The sequence below is a fragment of the Ascaphus truei genome, chromosome 3, assembly GCF_040206685.1.
Source record: "Ascaphus truei isolate aAscTru1 chromosome 3, aAscTru1.hap1, whole genome shotgun sequence".
NCBI classification, from domain to species: Eukaryota; Metazoa; Chordata; class Amphibia; order Anura; family Ascaphidae; genus Ascaphus; species Ascaphus truei.
In genome coordinates this window covers 20,724,638-20,746,699 of record NC_134485.1, presented here as the reverse complement: position 1 = coordinate 20,746,699, position 22,062 = coordinate 20,724,638, and the positions used below count along the sequence as shown (strand labels likewise).

Here is a 22,062-nt window from a genome sequence, read left to right as displayed (position 1 = left end):
TCCGCCACCACTGCTGTCCTCTGCCGCTGCCGAGCTTTGCTGCAGGATGTCGTCCTTCTCTCCCTCCGCCGCCGGCTGCTGTCCTCTGCCGCTGCCGAGCTTCGCTGCAGGATGCCGTCCTTCTCTCTCTCCGCCGCCGGCTGCTGTCCTCTGCCGCTGCCGAGCTTCGCTGCAGGATGCCGTCCTTCTCTCCCTCCGCCGCCGGCTACTGTCCTCTGCCGCTGTCGAGCTTCGCTGCAGGATGCCGTCCTTCTCTCCCTCCGCTGCCGGCTGCTGACCTTCGCTATATATCCATACATACATATACATATATACATACAGTATATATATAAAAAAATATATATATATAAATATATATATATGTTCTTCAGTATTTATTGATACCTTTTTTTTATTTGGACCAACAATTTGTGTCATGGGACAAGCTTTCAAGAGTTTTACTCTTCCTCAGGTCAAGCAATACCATAAATATATACGCACATAAACATGCGCACACACAGTGTATATGTGTGCGTGTGCGCATGTTTATGTGTGCGTGTGCGCATGTTTGTGTGCGTGTGCATATGCGCATGTATACGTGTGTGCATGTTTGTGTGTGTATATATGTGCGTTTGCGCATGTTTATGTGCGCATGTATACGTGTGTGCATGTTTATGTGTGCGTGTGCGCATGTTTGTGTGCGTGTGCGCATGTATGTGTGCGTGAGCGCATGTATGTGTGTGTGCGTGTGCGCATGTATACGTGTGTGCATGTATGTGTGCGTGTGCACGTGTATGTGTGCGCGTGCGCATGTATATGCGTGCGTGTGCATATATATCTATATCATACAAATACTCACAAAGGGGGTAAAGCGCGGCCCTCCTACCCCAGCCGCCAAAGCTCCCTTACCCCCTCGCCGCTCCCTTCCCCCCCCGCCCGCTCCCTTACCCCCCCGCCCCGCTCCATTACCCCCCCCCGCCCGCTCCCTTACCCCCCCGACCGCCAACTCCCCAGCCGCTGGGGGGCCAAGCAGCCTCGGATCTGCGCCAGTCCCACTCTCCACCACCTCTCACTCCCGTTGTGTGTGTGTGTGTGTGTGTGTGTGTGTGTGGGGACATTTTACTCCTGCCAACAATTTGTGCCTCACTTTCACCCCACCCCCCACCCCTACCCCTGTCCTTCACCCCCCCCTACCCCTGCCCTTCTCCCCCCCTACCCCTGCCCTTCACCCCCCTCTACCCCTGCCCTTCACCCCCCCTACCACCCCTGCTTTTCACCCCCCCTAACCCTGACCTTCACCCACCCCTACCCTTCACCCACCCCTACCCCTGCCCTTCACCCCCCCCCCACGCCTGCCCTTTGACTGACGCACACACACACCCTGACTGACGCACTCACACACCCTGACTGACGCACGCACACACCCTAACTGACGCACGCACACACCCTGACTGACGCACGCACACACCCTGACTGACGCACGCACACACCCTGACTGACGCACGCACAGACCCTGACTGACGCATGCACACAAACCCTGACTGACGCACGCACACAAACCCTGACAGCCGCACGTACACACACTGACAGCCGCACGCACACACACCCTGACTGGCGCACGCACACAAACCCTGACTGGCGCACGCACACAAACCCTGACAGCCACACGTACACACACCCTGACTGACGCACGCACACCCTGACTGACGCACGCACACACCCTGACTGACGCACGCACAAACACTGACGCACACACACACTGACTGATTGACGCACGCACACACACACACACATACATACTGATGCACGCACACAACCCCTCACAGCCGCATGCACACAACCCCTCACAGCCACACGCACACATACACAGACTGACGCGCGCACACACACACACACACACACACACACTGACTGCTGCACACACACCCACTGACTGCTGCACACACACACACTGACTGCTGCACACACACACACACACACACTGACACACACTGACACACACACACACACTGACACACACACTGACACACACACACACACACACACACTGACACACACACAAACACTGACTGACACACACACACACACTGACTGACGCACGCGCGCACACCCCCACACCCATGCGCGCACACACACAGACTGACGCGCGCGCACACACACACAATGAATGGTACACACACACACACTGACACACACACACAGACACACACACATACACTGACACACACACACACTGACACACACTGACACACACTGACACACACACACTGACACACACACACACACACACTGACTGACGCGCGCACACACACACACACTGACTGACACACACACACTTACTGACGCGCGCGCGCACACCCCCACACCCACACACTGACTGAATGACTGACTGACTGCCGCACGCACACACTGACTGACTGAGGCACACACACACACGCACACACTGACTGTGTGTGTGTGTGTGCGTCAGTCAGTCTGTGTGTTTGTGTTTCTGCGTCAGACTCACTGACGTGCGCGCACACACACTGACTGACTGACGCACACACAATGACTGACGCACACACACTGCATTAAGCTGTAAAGGAGGGAGGGGGGGAACTGGATTGATGTGAATGGGGGACAAACAGAGAGAGGGGGAGGGGTGAGGAGAGAGAGAGGAGCGGGAATATTACATCCCGGGCAACGCCGGGTCTCTCAGCTAGTATAAAATAAACGTAAAGAGAGGGTGCATACCATTCAATGATGGATACAAAAAAAGGAACAACAGGACAGTCACTCTTATACTCCCAGAAAGTGAATATATATATCATTTACGTGAATCACTATCCGTATTTGAAGTGTGTGTGTATATAAATATATATATACATACAAATGAGCATACAGTAATATTTCCATTTGCTATTTGCCTTGCTATGGAGGGTTTTTGTCACTTTTTTACTCACATAACTTCACATATACATACATATATAATATATAATATATATATATATATATATGCAGTGGAAGTGTATTGTGTGTATTTACCTACACACTCACTCCACATTTCAGTAACATACATATACATCTAAATAATATTCACATATACACGTTTGCTATAAATGGAATTATTACAATTTTACATTATATACACGTGCAATGAATGGAATAAACACTGTAATAAGTTTGAAATCGCCTATCCGAGCTGCTATGCATGGCTGATCCCTTTTCTCCAGCTTCCTTGAATGTACTCTATGAGGAAGATCATGTGACCAGATGCTAGTGCACGTTTAGAGAGAGGGAGGGCAGTGCTGACAAAGGGGTGTGCCTGGGTTTGTGACAGGACATGAAGGGGCAGTGCCTTAGCAAATGCTTGTTAAAATAGAATACAAGAAAATTGGTCTTTCAAAGTTGTTTTTTTAAAAACAGAAAATGCTAAAAGTATTATTTCTTACTACAGAACTGATTTATTAAAAAAAACACACATGCAGGATATAGACTGAACTGCAGCTTAAATAAACATTACTTACAAGTATTGGTGAGGAATCTAAAAAGTAAGTTATTTTTCCAAATAACCCCCACCAGGTGGCGATATAATACTGTACTAAAGTAGCCATCTCTATTAAGAAACACACAAGGCAATCTTTCTCTTAGGCGCCTAACCCATAATTTTTTATATGCCCTAAATTCACTAAAATGAGTTGATAAGAATATAAATAATGGGAACATAAATGTAGCAATTTACACCACACATTGTGTGTAATGGAGGATAGCTTAATTTCCACACAGTTCTAATAGTGTGTACTATATCCGAGGCCTTCAGGCAGATTTCCATTGGTCACAAAAGACCAGTGTAGTGCAGTGTAGTTACAGTACCTGGCGCCACTGGACAACAAATTGGAAGCCTATGCACTAGATCTTGCAAATGGCTTTTTTTGGGCACAAAGCATGGAAATCTCATTTTAAATTGCCATCAGCATTAAAAATGTGTTTTTTTTTTGGGATGGACAGATGGCAATTGTACTGTATGTACTAAAAAAGAATGTTTGTCTGCATCAAATCATACGCCAGTTCAGATAATAGTATTAGCACAGAATTAAGTTGTTGAGTAACAACCCAAAAATGTATTTGACTCAACAGGGATGTTTAATTATATACAGTAGGTCAGCGTTTCCCAAATGGTGGGTCGCGACCCGGCACCGGGCCACGGAACCAAAATTGCCGGGTCGCAGCGAGGCTGGCCGCGCGGTGTGTCCCGCCCCCTCCCCCCCCCCCACTCAAGTTGCAAAAAATGGCGGCGATTCCTCCCGCGGTCCCGCGCGCTTGCGCAGGGCAAGCAGGGCCCGCTCCCTTCCTCCCTCCCGCTCTCAACGTGGGACGGAGGAGGAAGTACCAGCTCCTCTGCGGCCCGCACGTTACGTGGGACGGAGGGGGAAGTACCAGCTCCTCTGCGGCCCGCACGTTACGTGGGACGGAGGGGGAAGTACCAGCTCCTCTGCGGCCCGCACGTTACGTGGGACGGAGGGGGAAGTACCAGCTCCTCTGCGGCCCGCACGTTACGTGGGACGGAGGGGGAAGTACAAGCTCCTACTGCGGCCCGCTTCCCCCCGCGGCCAGCTTCCCGAGCTCACTTCCCGTGGCACCCCCTCCCGAGCCCACCTCCCGTGCCCCCAAGCCCACCTCCCGTCCCGGGCAGCAGGGGATATCGGGGGCAGCAGGGGAAAGCGTCCGGCGGCAAGGTAAGTCACCCCACCCAGTCACTGTCACCCACCCAGTCACTGTCACCCACCCAGTCACTCTCTCCCACCCAGTCACTGTCTCCCACCCACCCAGTCACTCACCCACCGTCTCCCACACACCCACCCAGTCACTGTCCTCCGCTCCCACCCAAGTGTCCCTGTCCCTGTGTGTGTATCAGTATCAGTGTATGTGTGTGTGTGTATCAGTGTCTGTGTGTGTGTGTGTATCAGTGTCTGTGTGTGTGTATCAGTGTCTGTGTGTGTGTGTGTGTATCAGTGTCTGTGTGTGTGTATCAGTGTGTGTGTATCAGTATCAGTGTATGTGTGTGTGTGTATCAGTGTTTGTGTGTGTGTGTAGCAGTGTCTCTGTGTGTGTAGCAGTGTCTCTGTGTGTGTAGCAGTGTCTCTGTGTGTGTAGCAGTGTCTCTGTGTGTGTAGCAGTGTCTGTGTATCAATGTGTGTGTGTATCAGTGTCTCTGTGTGGCTGCGTGTGTGTATCAGTGTGTGTGTCAGTGGCTGTGTGTGTGTGTATCAGTGGGGGTGTGTATGTGTGTGTATCAGTGGCTGTGTGTGTGTGTATCAGTGGCTGTGTGTGTGTCTGTGCAGGCCCTATAGGCCAGTATAGGCGATAAAATTTTAAGTGGGTCACGAAGGAGAAGTTCAAAAATAACCGGGTCACGGAAAAAAAAGTTTGGGAAACGCTGCAGTAGGTTATCAAAAGTTATTATTTTCATAGTTAGCTATTATAAATTGTACACTAGTATTTATATTTACTGCTGCGGCACAGTTTATTCGAGCATTTGCCCGTTCTGTGCCGCAGCAGTAGCCTGGCGCGCGCCCGAGTGTGACGGGCGCGCGCCGAAGCAGCGGAAGAGCGCCCTCCGATCGGGGCGCTCTCCCTACCGCTGCCGGGTCCGCCGGGTCCCCCGGAACCCCCTGCCGCTGTCCCGCGATCGCGGGACACCAGGGCTCCCTCGGGGAGCCCCTGGACACGCGTGCAGGGGGCGCACGCTCCCGATGACGCGTGACCGCGCGTCTATGACGCGCGGCACGCCGAGGGGCGGCCACTAGCAAGCCGGGAGATTTCCCGGCTTGCGGTACCGACCACACTTCAATAAAGTGTGTCGGTAGTGTACTGTACTAATTATACATTTAAAAAAATGACATTTTCTGTTTTAAAGTAATCAATCAGGTACTGCGATGAAAATAATTCACAACAGGGAATTATGCATCATACAGTATGTACGAAGTCTTATATCATATCATATGTAAGTCGTATATATTCAACGCGCATTTCAGGAAAGTTGGTATTGCTTTTTAGCACTGAAATGTTGACACAACAAAAATGAAACTATAAACTTCAGTTAGTGCATAGGCCCCTTGATCTCTCATCATAGTGATGTATGCTATTATATTTGGGAAGAAGGATGGAATTAATAGTTAGTTAATTAATACAGAGCATTATGATGAGGAGAATGTGTGAGATCATAAGAGAAATAACATGCAAGTGGGACATTCATGTCTCACTAAGGACCTATGGTCTCCGGGCCTCCAAGATTTTCTTTCGTCTTTCTTAGCTTTTAATGTACAAAATATGTCAATTTGGTTCATTTAAACTAATGATTTTTACATGAATTAATAAACTTTAAAGGGAGAGGGAGTGGCTCAGTGAGTAAAGACACTGACACTGACTGGCACTGAGCTTGGAGCAGGGGAACCTTGTTCAATTTCCAGTGTCAGCTTCTTGTGACCTTGGACAAGTCACTTTATCTCCCTGTGCCTCAGGCACCAAAAAGTAGATTGTAAGTTCCATGGGGCAGGGACCTGGGCCTGCAAAATGTCTCTGTAAAGTGTTAATGTATGTAAAACTAGCAGCGCTATACAAGAACATATTATTATTATTATTATAATTATTATCTTGAATTAATAGTCTGTCAAAATGATGCCAGTGAAGAAGATATGTAATTTAAATGTTATACTGCTCAAAAATGTGAGTGTGGGCACCAGGGAAACCCTACATCCAAATGTTGCTGCTATAATTTGTCTTAATTTACATTGTATGATGGGTATGAAGAATCTATTTTGTTTATTCTGCTGTTTTTCCTTGTCATGTCTCTCATTGGCAGTGAATCCAGATGTCTGCAACAAATCTGAGCTGACCCTTAGAGCCTCTTCTTCATCTGCATTACCTTTGCAATTTTAACATGAAATTGCCAATTACAGTACTCTTCCCTTTGAAGTTGAAGACTCTGGATCAGCACCCAGTGTCAGTTCTGTGATCTTGGGAAGGTCACATTCGCTCTCTGTTTCAGGTACTGAAAATTCCATTGTAACTCTTGTACTATGTGTCATTGTAACATACCAGTAGTAGACAATCAGAAATAAATGCCACATTTGGAGGACTTTTTTTTAATCCTTTTACATGTCTCCGAATTAATTTTAGATAGATTTTTTTACACAATAATTTTGACCTTCGAAGAATAAACTGTGGTTTATGATTAACTTTTTCATTCGTGAAAATATTGGCAAGTGTTTGAAACTTTATACATTCAAAAATGTGTACTAATTATAACCCTGGTGAACTTTTTACAGAAGCAGCATGTACTGTGTATCCTGGGGGGAGTTAGTCATTGCGCTGTTAGGCTGCTGGACATTCCAAAACAAATTGAAAATAGTCTCAACAATGAAATAAGTGTTTAAAATAAAACAGGAGGTATAAATAAAAGAACAAACAGTAAGATAATTAATTTTCCATTCTATCTATTTCTCCAACAACACATTCAAGATTTGTGGAGTATCCTTAAAATAAATAACATATGTTACAATACTGTGTGTGTGTGTGTGTGTGTATATTTATATATATATATATATATATATAAACCATAATACTGAGTTAAGTTATGGTGAGTAAAAAAAAGTGACAAAAACCCCTATTTGCATATATATATATATATATATATATATATATATATATATATATATATATATATATTTATTGAACCTTGTCTTTTTCGAACATTGCTTCTCAGAATCTCTTTCTTTTAAAGGTTTCAGCAAGTGATGGTCAGAAAGCAATTGATGGATGGCGTTAGAAGATACTTTTCATTGAATGTCCTGCTACTGTGTTTATCATGTAAGACATTATTCTGGCCTATGAAACAATAATATATATAATAGTAACGCATAAACAACACTTTGTGTGTGATTTCTCCAGGTACTTTTCACCCATAATTTTAATGCCAATGAAAAATATTCTCCTCCAGTTTTACTCCATATACAATCTGTCAGCTTGCCAGTTGTGAAGTTATAAAAGGACAAGTTGGGGACAACATAGGGTGTCTCAAATATTGCCCATCTGGGTGCCATTGGGTTAGAAATAGTGACCCGGACAAACGGCAGAACTTCCTGCTACATGATATTTCAAAATGTGCTAAATTAAGTATACAAATCAGTAAAATCAACTGCATATAAATGGTACTGTATATATTAACTGGTGATGCCTTTAGGTTTTTGTTTTCTTTGCAACAGCTGCTTAGAAAAACATTGAAAGACTTGTGTTGATTTTTCATCTTTTGGTGAAAAGCTTTTGGCTCCATAATACTCAATGACTAAATGAATTGTAGCTAAAATTGTAACATTTTAGCGTGTTATTTATAATGTGTTGTGCCTGCTACAAACACGTGTTTCACTTTATCTAAGCGGAAACAAACCAGGTAAATTGTAACCTGGCAGCATAGAAAATCAGGGAACGTAGAGGACACTCTGATGCATTATGCGCTGTTCAGCGCGCGCGAAATGCGCGAGTGTCCTACGTTCCCTGATTTTTATGCTGCCAGGTTAGAATAAAATAGATTTTTTTTCACGCGGTACAGCCTCCTTCATCATTGAGCAGTGCACCGCTTCCCTTCCCTACACCACTGTTATTGATATTTCATACTACTCAGGACTGTTCCTACTCTAGGAGTTACATACAACTAGCCACATAGGGATCTCCGTCCCTGGCTCACGGCCGTGAGTCTATGGATAGTCCCCCTGGGCAACATACTATGGGGCTTGTAATCTTTCCACAATAGGAGTTATTTGTTATATACATATTGAATATATTCAAACACACTGTCTTGATTGACCTCCATTTTATTACATTTATTGCAGTCATATCTGCATGGGTCACGTATATATAAAGACTGTGGACCCACAGCTGTGGTTATTTTTCTGATGCACTGACACAGGATCTCTCTGCTCCAAGATTCTCTACATCACTGTCTCCAGGGAGCCGGGGGCAGGACTTAACATCTGCAGAGTCACCCCAGTACCATGTAATGGGTAAGGGGCGTTACTCTGTTTGGGCCCACACAGTTAACCCCTTAAAGCCATGGTAATCCCCAAAATGTGCACTCCTATGTCTTCAATACATTTAGTCAACATCATATAAAAGGTCCCAGTTGTTATTGGGACTAGTTTGATTTTTGGAATGGGTCTGGGCCCGGTACACTCTTTTGCCAACATACAAGATCATTTTGTTTGGGTGCAATTCTAACTGCCTGGCAGCAGAACACGGGTACATGTTCAGCATTATGGATTCAGTTCAATAGAACATGAGGCAGCGCAGACTAGGCCACTTATCGAGGTGCAGGGCAAATGCAAGTGTTGTATCAGAGTTCAGGAAAGGAAGCTGACATTAACAGGCAGATAAATAAAGCTATGCAGATACTTCTGCTCACGTTATAGCTGTTGAAATGCTTGCAGGACTTTGTAAATCAGATGATGGGGGCTGCAATCAGCAAACCAAGGTTGATACAGTACCAAGCTGTATTCTAATTCCCAGATATGACACTATGGAGCCTGATATTATTCCTGCAAAATCACCTGAGAAATGAATAAAGTTTGATGTAATTAAAAGGTTTTGCCCTAATAATTAAGAATGATCATGGACATCCCTATTATTTTACTTCTCATTTGCATGTGGGAGTGTGCAGAGGTAGAGCTGTGAGAGCAGGTAATGTGTGAGGGAGTTGGTGTTGGGGAAGCAGTAAGTGGGAGTGTGCGGCGGTAGAGCTGTGAGAGCAGGCAATGTGTGAGGGAGTTGGTGTTGGGGAAGCAGTAAGTGGGAGTGTGCGGAGGTAGAGCTGTGAGAGCAGGTAATGTGTGAGGGAGTTGGAGTTGGGGAAGAAGTAAGTGGGAGTGTGCGGAGGTAGAGCTGGGAGAGCAGGTAATTTTGAGTGAGTTGGAGTTGGGGAAGAAGTAAGTGGGAGTGTGCGGAGGTAGAGCTGGGAGAGCAGGTAATGTGTGAGGGAGTTGGAGTTGGGGAAGCAGTAAGTGGGAGTGTGCAGAGGTGTGAGAGCAGGTAATGTAGGAAGGAGTTGGCGTTGGGGAAGTAGTAGGTGGGAGTGTGCGGAGGTAGAGCTATGAGAGCAGGTAATGTGGGAAGGAGTTGGTGTTGGGGAAGAAGTAAGTGGGAGTGTGCAGAGGTAGAGCTATGAGAGCAGGTAATGTGGGAAGGAGTTGGTGTTGGGGAAGAAGTAAGTGGGAGTGTGCAGAGGTAGAGCTATGAGAGCAGGTAATGTGGGAAGGAGTTGGTGTTGGGGAAGAAGTAAGTGGGAGTGTGCAGAGGTAGAGCTATGAGAGCAGGTAATGTGTGAGGGAGTTGGAGTTGGGGAAGAAGTAAGTGGGAGTGTGCGGAAGTAGAGCTATGAGAGCAGGTAATGTGGGAAGGAGTTGGTGTTGGGGAAGAAGTAAGTGGGAGTGTGCGGAGGTAGAGCTATGAGAGCAGGTAATGTGGGAAGGAGTTGGAGTTGGGGAAGAAGTAAGTGGGAGTGTGCGGAAGTAGAGCTGTGAGAGCTGAAAAATGTGTGAAGATAGAAAAGCTTTCATATACTGTACATCTGAAATACTTCACTCAAGACCAATGACAGAGCAGCTGTAACATCAGCTAATGGCAGCACACGTCTGACAGCCTTTGACTGCTGCTTTTGCTGAGACTTGGGTGTTTGTATCCAAGAGAGTTTGAGGTAAAGCAAAGTCAGCTGCATAGCAAACAGAGACCCACAGCAGAGACATGAGGGGGGGGAGGTGCTGACAATCTCCAGCTCCTTGAAGTTGTGTCTATCTTTTCCTGTCTAAACCCTGTCCATGCTGGCTTAGTGGATAGGAGCAATGAAGTGGAAGCATAATGGGGGAGACTCTCTTTGGGGGCAGCCTTTGCTGCGTCTTGGGTGTTTGTCTCCAAGACAGCCAGAGGGAAAAGTGTAATGAATGAAGCCCCTACAGTATATGAACAAATGAATGTTTTTGCAAGCAAAGTGGCCACTAAGAAGTCGTTAGAAAATGCTGTGTGCCCTGTTTCAGAGGCATCATTTAGTAAGATAAACTAGGGGTGCTCAACTCCAGTCCTTAAGCCCCCCTAAACAGGACAGGTTTTCAGGATTTCAGCTTCAGCACAAGTGGCTCAATTAGTCCCTGCTTCAGCACAGGTGGCTCAATCTGTCCCTGCTTCAGCACAGGTGGCTCAATCTGTCCCTGCTTCAGCACAGGGGGTTCAATCAGAGGCTCAGTCTTCGTCTGAGCCTCTGATTGAACTCCCTGTGCTGAAGCTGGGATATCCTGAAAACATGACCTGCTGGGGCGAGGGGGGAGCTTCAGGACTGGAGTTGAGCCGCCCTGTGTTAAACAACACATTTTATTATAGAAGAAGAAATAACGGCGAGTCGAATGAACCCCTTGTTAAGTTCTACTTTAATTACATTACAATGCCAGAACTCAATTGTATAACACTTTCTCTGCTATTAAAAATTGAAGTCAAATATTTTAATAATTCCATAAAAATAATATTAGAAATTCCATTGAATAATTCATAACAATAATAGCAGCAAAGGAGAATATTACTAGGCCAATAATAGCACGTTAACGGTAACACATGGTACAGTAAATGAGCATAGCAAATAATATGGAAAACATTTACACACATTCCCTTTTGCATTTATTGCTGGCGAAAAAGTTGTAAAGATATATAACATGTTGCCCAAAAAATGCTAAATATGAATATCTTACTCTACAACTTTTGTAAATATTCATGAAAATATTGCCCCCCTTTTTTTTTTTAAGTTGGAAAAGGTGTACATTTTGGGACTTGAAATTTGACCCCATAAAAGCCCTTTGCCATTTGGGGAATTCTAAGATTTGAGAAAACTTTTGCAAAATAAACTGAAGTACAGTCGGTTCACAAGTCTATTGATGTAGTACTGTGTATGATAACCTTCCTGCTTTATGAATTGTCGTAAGATAACACATATTGCTCCCATTTGGTCATTTGAATATTTTCTGACCCAGACCGTGATTAAAACTGGCACCTGTTCTGTCCCTACAATATTCTGTGTCATTTAATATAAAGGCGGTTGCATCTCATTTGTCACGTTTCCACCAAAGAATGACACAGTGGTGTCTAGAAAAAGAGAATTTGCTACATAAATTGCCATCTGGTATTTGAAATCGGCACTTTTTCCTTGTTCGGTTTCGGTTCAGCATTTAATAACCACTTTCAAAACCATAAAGCTGAACATGGGACAGCCATCTACTGTAACATATGTACATTTACCATAGCAGTTTATGAGGTCAATAAATATATGATCTATTGAGCTGTCTACTTAAACCCTTTTATGTGATCCATCTTTTACTCATTGTTTTTACTTTCCTTAAACTTTGTCTAGAAATAGTACATCGTTAGGTGCAGCTGCACTTTGCTAGACATATAATCTAAAATAATGTAAATCCTGCCTTCAAATATTTCCCCTGTGTAAATACAGTATAATCTAAAAGAGCCTCTTATAATTACAAATGACATCGGTATGGGTATGTCTTCATTCAGTTGCTAGTAACACATTTCCTTGTAGAAAGAGCAGGCACGTTTTAGTACAGAAAAAGCACCCCAACGCACAGCCAAAAATAGAGTGGGTCCCAAACAAAAATAGTAAAATATAATCTTTATTGGTCCATATTAAAAAAACACAGAGGTAAGTACCCTCCTACGCGTTTCGTACCTACTGGTACTTTATTACGCGTTTCGTACCTACTGGTACTTTATTACGCGTTTCCTTGATAAAGTACCAGTAGGTACGAAACGCGTAGGAGGGTACTTACCTCCGTTTTTTTAATATGGACCAATAAAGATTATATTTGACTATTTTTGTTTGGGACCCACTCTATTTTTGGCTGTGCGTTGGAGTGCTTTTTCCTGTGGATTTCTACTCATTCTCCTGGTTGCACGCCTACAAAGAGGCACTGGACTGGGGCAACTATATGTGAGTACATTTGCAACTTATGTTTATCTTGGACTCTCCCAATGAGGCTTTAGGTCTGATTTTTTCAATCTCAGCCTTTAACCTTCAGGGACAGAGATGCCCTACTAATTGATTTTGCAGTCACTAAAGTGCTACGGTTATTGCTTATATACCTCACTAGCCCCAGTTACCTATCCTTTGCATCTCTATAAGGACTTATACTACTGAATTGTCCTTTCAAGACTGGAAGCAAATGTTGTAGCGCATATCACTAACTTGTTCTGTACGTTTTAGTACGGGAATGTGATGTTGGCAGCTGAGGTTGGAGGGTAAGGAATGGGCGTCGTATGCTATCGAATATGGAGTATCTTTTCTGATTGGAGAAACATATCCCAGTTGTACAGTAGTTTATTATATAAACGGCTTGTTCTGCATAACTAAAGGAGTTCATTTTTAAAACAGATGTGTCAGTAAATGTAAAATATATTGAATAAAAATACCACTTATGAGCACAGTCACATGTCCACAAACTTGCCTTTCCCCATTATCTCTCAGCATACAGTGCTTTCACTGCAGCCAGGCATTCTGGGTAGGGACATACAAATCGTCATACAGTGTTGTCACTTTTTGCTTCTTACCCATTATAACATGGACCCCTAAGCTTACTGCTGCGGCACAGTTTATTCGAGCATTTGCCCGTTCTGTGCCGCAGCAGTAGCCTGGCGCGCGCCCGAGAGTGACGGGCGCGCGCCGAAGCAGCGGAAGAGCGCCCTCCGATCGGGGCGCTCTCCCTACCGCTGCCGGGTCCGCCGGGTCCCCCGGAACCCCCTGCCGCTGTCCCGCGATCGCGGGACACCAGGGCTCCCTCGGGGAGCCCCTGGACGCGCGTGCAGGGGGCGCACGCTCCCGAAGACGCGTGACCGCGCGTCTATGACGCGCGGCACGCCGAGGGGCGGCCACTAGCAAGCCGGGAAATCTCCCGGCTTGCGGATCTGGCCGCAGTGTAATAAACTGTGTCGCCAGTGTATGCCTGCCGCATTACACAGCTTTTTCAGCACAGCCTGGGTTAAAGAAGTGCAGAGCCAGTAACCGTAACCGCAGACAGCTATTTCGACCTTTTGGGTCTCGTCAGTGTGAGGCTGGTAATACTGGCTCTGCAATGTGAAGCTTAAAAAAAATTGTGACACTATTTTACCTCCTTGCTGCCGGTGGGGCCAGAACAAAGTATTGCTGTCCTTTCTGGCAGCACGATTAAAGACTAGAGTCATATAACTCTGTTAAAATGTATGTATGTATTTGGGGGTGGGGATTTTTTTGGTATATTTCTTGTGGGGGGAATGTGTGGGGGGGGGGGGAAGGGAATGAGTGTGCGTGGGATAATTGACGGAGGGAGAGAAGAGAGGGGGTGAGTGAGGAAAAGAGGGAGTAAGCGTGAGACGCTGGGAAGAGAAACACATGCGAGGCGGGGGAGTGAGACGGAAGGGGGAGAAATACATGGGAAGAGAGGAGGGGAAAGAGAGGTGGCTTGTGAGATGTGAAATGGGGGGGGGGGGGGAAAGGCAGCTTGCAATACCGCTGACATGGGGGGGGGGGGAGTGGGGGCCTGCTTAAAATGTTTGTCCTGGGCCCCATGATTTCTGCTGGCGGCCCTGTGCACAACACTGTACATATAGAACAGAAAGTATAGCTCATCTGTTACCACACAGAAATGATGAGTGGCAAAAGCACAATAGTAATATTTACATGAAACACATGTTTTATTCATTTAAAGGAGTTCCTGCACCGTACATTACTTTTTGCTGTTGAAAGGGGTTAGCAGGAGCATGTCATGCCCATTGTTTCTGATGGACAGCAGTGTTTTGAGTCTGATTTTGATACAGTAATATTGGCTGCATTGCAAATGCACTCTCCCCTTCCTTTTAGATAACAGCCATTTGACAGTGTGACATTGTGATAAAAGCCGCAGCTCCGACACTGAAAAAATAAGAGAGGAAAATGAGAATTTCATATTAGAATTTGAAAAAAAAGTTCAAGCGCCCACATTTGTCAATGCCAAAAGAAATCAACAAGAATGCAATAGACTCTTGAAGGCTTGTTTATCAGTGTCTAGGCCTGCAGTGAATCACACAGGAACGGGAGGCTGACACCAGGCCACTGCTGGACAATCTGTCCCAGCTACTGTACAGATTATTCTTGTGAAACGACATTTTGCATTAACATACCTGACTGCATTTTGCGCCACCATTTTTTCTGGTAATTTTTTCTAGAACATAAAGTACTATATACATGTTCACCAAACCTGGGAAATATCCTTTAGGACTGAAAACGTACAGGACGTCCATATTTGGAAACAAAAGAAATACCGGCGCCTTATAAGTCCAATGTGGTTATTGTTCTGGAAGTCCCAAAACGTGAGGAGAAACGTCCAAAGGAGCAACCCTTGAATTCCTAGACCATCGGATGGTCAGATGCGACTTTCTCCGTGCGTTGCGTGATATGAAATGAAATAAAGAAAAATATAGTGCAACATAGCCAGCACAAGATCAATTGATCAAAAAACAATGACTAACACACCTACATAACGATACAAAACAAACAAAACAAACATAAGACATACAATGGCAAGGCTGAGAATAAAAGCTAATTTAATACAAAATAAAACAATATAAAATTGAAAATATGCGAGTGACAGAGAGACCGCCGATCCGGTGGAGTAAAACCGGAGCCCTACTCACCGGATGGTGGATGTAAACAGGCAGTGGATATCAGCTGTGGAGATGTGAGTCCTCCTCTGGTTACACAGTAGCGCTCATAGGCGTGCTCCTGCGCTTTCCCGCAATCCTCAGGCGGATGTTACGTCACTGGGGGGGGCGGGAATTGAGGGGAAACGTCCTTCCTGCTTCTAATCCAAGTCTGTAGCGTTACTCTCGTCAGTTCGTCAGAACAAGCTTCTGAAATTACCTTACGCGTTTCGTGCGCTTGCACACACTTCCTCAGGGAAACTGTCCATCCCCTGAGGAAGTGTGCACAAGTGCACGAAACGCGTAAGGTAATTTCAGAATCTTATTCTGACGAACTGACGAGATTAACGCTACAGACTTGGATTAGAAGCAGGAAGGACATTTCCCCTCAATTCCCGCCCCCCCCCCCAGTGACGTAACATCCGCCTGAGGATTGCGGGAAAGCGCAGGAGCACGCCTATGAGCGCTACTGTGTAACCAGAGGAGGACTCACATCTCCACAGCTGATATCCACTGCCTGTTTACATCCACCATCCTGTGAGTAGGGCTCCGGTTTTACTCCACCGGATCGGCGGTCTCTCTGTCACTCGCATATTTTCAATTTTATATTGTTTTATTTTGTATTAAATTAGCTTTTATTCTCAGCCTCGCCATTGTATGTCTTATGTTTGTTTTGTTTGTTTTGTATCGTTACGTAGGTGTGTTAGTCATTGTTTTTTGATCAATTGATCTTGTGCTGGCTATGTTGCACTATATTTTTCTTTATTTAATTTCATATCACGCAACGCACGGAGAAAGTCGCATCTGACCACCCGACGATCTAGGAATTGAAGGGTTGCTCCTTTGGATGTTTCTCCTCACGTTTTGGACTTCCAGGACAATAACACATTGGACTCATAAGGCGCCGGTATTTCTTTTGTTTCCATGTTCCACTCTGATTTGTACAAATCAGTTTTCACCACGCAGCCTAGCCCGCCACTAGGGGGTCAATCCCTATAGAGGGGTTACTATTCACTTACTCTCAATAGCGCTATATATACACCTTCTTTTCCTTTTTTGGATGTCAATATTTACTACATGGGGCAATGCCAGTTAATTAACTGTAAGGTGTATTATGGCCCAGCACAGATGAGTAAATATGGCCTTTAATGTTTTGCATACCATTAGCACTAATGGTCTTTAAAAAATACAGATGAAGCCAACGTTATTACAACTCGTGGGGTGCCCACGTGAGTGGTGGAATGACAGCTCCGCCCCCTATTTCACACGGCTGATTCAAAACAATGGCCGCTTTTTCCTGCTGGTGCATTGTGTATGCCCCACTGCTGCACTCCATAGGTTGCAATAATGTTGGCTACATCTGTAGGTTTGCTTGAGGAGGTACAGTATATAAAGTCACTTGGGACTTATAAATTAGGTCTCTCTCCACCATTCTCTGCTCTGGGGACCCAGCGGAACCCGAGATACTTGTGCCGTTACGACTGTCCTTGTTGGGACCTTAAAGGGGTCACATAGTGACTTCCTGTTTGGCCGCTGGGCTAGCGAGATTTGGTGCCCATTTTTATTTCCCTCTAGTGAGCAGAAACATAGATAACTACAGAGGATTAGAGAATAACGAAAGAACCGGTACAAATATACTGCTGGCCTCTCTACAGATATATCGAAGTCTATGGGAAGAGAAGTAGGGCAGCCATTTTGACAGACGATCCTTGCAACATCCTCCATATTTTTCCCGGTGAAATATTGATGTAAAGGAATCTCCTAAAAATAGCTGCATCATTATTTCCCACGTCTGATTGAACTCTTTCTGCAGCATTCTATAAATTGGAATGAAAGAATGGGGAATTTTGCATTAAATTTAATTTGACTAAACGTTCTACATTTTACATATGCACAAAATTAATTGAGGGAATAATGGAGACGTAAGGATAAAGAAAGAGGGAGAACACACACTGTAAGTAGCGGAAGTAGGGAAATCCATATGTAGTGAGACTTGCTCTCATCGGCGCCATGGCCATGGAAGCAAAAGTCTGTGGCGCCCCGGACAGTATCTGCCGCGATTGTGCTGCGAGGGTCCATGTTTCTCAATGGGCCCCCCGCAGCATTAATCCTCCTGTGCAGTGACCACGCGTGGCAACACCACCTAAGGTAGTAAGTTTTCCTACATCTGTATGTAACGGGTATTCCCCCACCCCCAATCGCAGATAGAGTGAATGTGAGGGGGAACCTATATGTTACCAGGTGTGGTGCGTTATACCTGTCAGGCTCACAGGAGGCCTGAGCCTCCGCTAGTGAGAGCCTGGGGTGAATCTCTGGAATGTTCTCATCGGTCAGCGCCTCCACCTATGTAGGATTCTAAAGGAATGTAGAATGGGCCTAGCATAGGAACCCACCCAGAAACCACATACACCAGGGTTATGGCTAAAAGGTTTACTGAACGAGCAAATAACACAATAACATCACATCACATCATATTGTATAGCAACACAACACAGATTATCATACTTTCATAGTGCAACATCATCAGTATGCACAACGATATATATGCCACCCTCTGCCACTAGCTGGCAGCTATAACCTTGCCCCTAACTGGGCTATAACCTCCTTACACAGTATTCCCAAAGTCCTTGTACCCAAAGTCCCAAGAGTCCAACAATCCCACCCACGTGTGGAACAGCGCTGCCCACTAAGATGAAGTGTATAGGTAGTGCACTTGGTGACTTGGATAATACCTGCCCGGGTGTGCAGATGACCTTTGCGTGGAATCCCTTGCTCCAGGAGATGATCCAAGATGCCTCCGCCTCAACGGTGGGTGGCTCCCGCATGGAGTGATCCACCTTTATAATGTCTCTTATCTCTGCTAACGCAGAGGATGTATTACTTTCACAGCACTTGCCAGGATAGTCACGGTTCCTGGCTGGACCCTCACTTGTCTAGGTTCTACAGGACCCTGTCCCTAGTCTAAGGGGAGTCCATGTAGTAACCACAAGCTGAGGTGAGTAGGGCCTAGCTGGGGGCTAAGGGGAGACTTCTGGCCTGGTGCAGGAGGCTACTTTCCTCCCTGCACAAACACACCCTCCCCTCTCTGTGTCCCAGCTCCTAACTGACAATCCCTGTCTTCCCACAACATTGTTGCAACTTTGCAGCATGAGAATCTGTCAGCATTATTGGCTGCCTGGCTGCCTGTGACCAGGGTGAAAGTGCAGTCCCCAGAGGCTGCTGGGAATTGTAGTCCTTGGTGGCTCTCTTTAACATTGGGGCCTCGTGCGCACGGTGTAATAGCCGTCGCCGTTGCTAACTGGGCATGTGCGAACTGGGGGATGTCCCTGACTATGGAACGTCTCTTCTCACTCCCTGTTATGGCTGCCATATCGCATCTGAGGCTATACTGCACGCGCGCGAACTTCGCGTATGTGCAAACGCACATAAGATGGCGGTGCCTTGTAGCTGATGTCGCCGGGAGCCCCCGGTGACGCGATCACCCCTGCAACTGCCCTCACGCTGTCGCAGGTGAGAGAGAGAACCGAATGTCTGGGGAGCCAGAGGGGACCTGGCTACATGTATTAATAAATAACTACAGATTTGAGAGAATCAAAAATAATCCACTTAACGCTGTACTGTTGTGGTTATCCTATGACACATAATATATATTTTTTAAATATGCATGATTAGGGGGCAGATGGTAATGGATATAGTATTAGTTTTGCCTACTTAAAAATATGCAAAACAAATATATGATCACCTGCGCTTAATCCATGTAAGGAGCATGCAGCTAGGTGAAAAAATTGGCCGTACAAATGTGAAACTTAAAGTGAATCCCTGCGCTTCTGCCTAATGGGTTAACAATATATGTGAAATAAATATACACGGTGTGCAAATCTATGAGATAAATGAGACTTTTAGTTACATCCTTTTATCAAATAATGCCCAAGCCTGCCACCAAATGCCAAGGTAAGTCTCATAGGCAGGTCCCTACACTGACTGCAACTAGTGTTATGTGAAAATGCCCAAAATGGGGTTAAAATGTCCAAGCACGTGCTTATATAACCTAGTGCAGTTAAAAACTGGTTAATACCAGTGAGAACACTTACATGTGAAGTGAATGGTGGTAATCCAGGGACCATACTGAGAAAATACCTAGAGAAGGGAGGGGTTAGTCTCCCACAAGTTGCTTATATATGCACTTGCAGGCAATTAGGCCAAATATATTTACACTCTACTTAAAAATATGGACATTGTAGCTAAGGATGGGCAGGTTTACGTGTGAAATCCAAACTTCACGATCCTTGACGTTTATTCGGATGGCCAAGTAGACCTTCAGAACACACTTTCAAATACGAGTGAAACACGAGACTACCTGAGAGGCTCACCCTCGGATTTATTTATCTTTTCCCCAGGATTTAAATTTTAAAAAAAAACTTTAAAAAAAATATGAACTGGTAAAGGTTTGTGGTTAGCGAACAAACGCGCAAAAAGTTTGAATTTGGAAATAGTTTGAATGCATTTTAAAAATAAATTCTTCCCCTTCCTTTGCGCTTTTCCCCAATTTTTTTTTTTTTTAACAAATCTTAAACCATTACTGTACCAATCAAGTTCTGGCAAAACCTTGGTTTTTAGAACCAAAACACCAGTGTCAATCTTTAGTATTCATCACAATGAGATTAGCATGAGAAGACAGAAAAGAAAATATTTCAGTCAAGCTGGGAAAGCAAGATTTTGTTATTTATATGTTTATAGTTGCTATTTTTTTTTTACAGGTTTCGGATCATGCTCAAGAATTATAGAAGGTCCCAGCAATGCCACGGTACTTAGTGGTTCCGATGCCCAGTTTCGTTGCACTGTATCTCAAGGATGGTTAACCCTCTTATGGTTTTATGAGGAAAGAGCTATCGTCAGTATAAACCCAGTTTCAGGGGCTGTTGTAGGCAATGGCCAAATTATTATGCGAAACGACACAAATACAGTAACTGGAGCTTTCACCTCAGAGATGACAATTATTAATGTCGCAAGAAATGATACCGGACTAATAAAATGCAGTAGTTTATCTTCAAATTTTGAAACCGCATTTCTTTCTGTGCAAGGTTTGTATGCTTTGTTTTATCTCTCAGTGTTTTGCACTCTCACAGTGGAATGGCTGATGGTGATGGAATATGGTATTTGCAAAGATTAATTCAGTGTGCTGTATTGTTTGAGGCAAAAATAGTGCAGTAACTTATAAGAGTCTTTGTTTTTGGTTCCGAAAATGTGTCTTATTAGGTTGATCTATGACAGTGGGGGTCAAAGCCAGTCCCCCGGGGTCATTAACAGGCCTAGGTATTGGGGATATCCCTGCTTCAGCACAGGTGGCTCAATCAGTAGCTCAGTCTGAACGGCCACTTTGGAGTGTACAGTATATAATTTACCCCTTTATCCCTAAACAAAGCGATGCATGTGTTGTTTATATACTGTACTTTCATTACTGGATTGATCCAAGCGTATTTTACAATGTTAGCCATGGTGCTAAAGAAACAAATAGAAAGCACGTGCAGGTCATGCAATTCTCCTTTCTTGTGTTAATTTATCCAACAAACCTGGGTATCAAAAGCCTCAAATAGTTTCTGGGAAAAAAAAACGTTAACTAACCTTGTCAAGATTTGAACATGAGACCTTCTTGAAGAAGGGGCAGGAACCTTGTTGTTAAGGTAATGTCTTCTAAAGTGGGAGAATGTGGTTGGATACCCAATGTGATCTCCTGGTCAGGCATCCCTCATTATATTCTGTGTGCTTATCAGGATTAGATAGTAAGCGCTATGGGAAAGTCACTAACCTCTGATATTGGGTTATCGCACCGCGATCCCACGTTAACTGCCATTCATGCCACTGACAATTAACGCCGGGTGTCATAACCCGTATCTGAAGTTAGTAAATCCCAGAGCATGTCTCTTATCAAAATGCTCTTCTCCAGCACAGGTAAGTGGTTTCAAAGCATGTTGAATAGGACACCATTAGTTTTTATTTGTCTTTCTGAAATGCTCAGTGTAGCACAATAATATTATTTGGCGTTGTTGTTGTTGTTGCTATGGAGTTATTGTTGAGAGACCTGCATTACACAGATGTAGTGAGACTTGCTGTTCTCTGTGGTACGGATGAACAAGCAAAGGTCTGCAGCGCCAGGGATACTGTCTGCCGGGTACCCCACACTAAGCTTTGCTAGATCTATATACTGTACTGTAGAACATGTTTGCAGTGTATATAAATCTACAGAGGAATATGGTGCATGCAGGCATTATACAGGGCTAAAACAATGGCTAATCTTTAATGCAGTAATTTCTTTAACTTCTACTGTAAAATATAAACAGCTGCCCCAGTTATTTT

At 44.9% G+C, this 22,062-nt stretch overlaps 1 protein-coding gene across 5 annotated transcripts in view; it reads left to right on the top strand.

The window, feature by feature from the left end:
• The window catches only part of IGSF5 (immunoglobulin superfamily member 5), a 66,119-nt gene that overhangs the window by 24,403 nt on the left and 19,654 nt on the right, over nt 1-22,062 (top strand). Inside the window, exons 2-4 of one of the 5 annotated variants that reach the window (XM_075593716.1) lie at nt 6,821-7,006; nt 7,742-7,827; nt 20,466-20,789. In XM_075593716.1, coding sequence (XP_075449831.1) covers nt 7,755-7,827; nt 20,466-20,789 — 397 coding nt within the window. In that variant the 5' untranslated portion in view covers nt 6,821-7,006; nt 7,742-7,754. Of the gene's footprint in view, nt 1-6,820; nt 7,007-7,741; nt 7,828-20,465; nt 20,790-22,062 lie in introns of those variants that run through there. The other 4 variants (XM_075593720.1, XM_075593719.1, XM_075593721.1 and 1 more) reach the window with 4 other exon arrangements.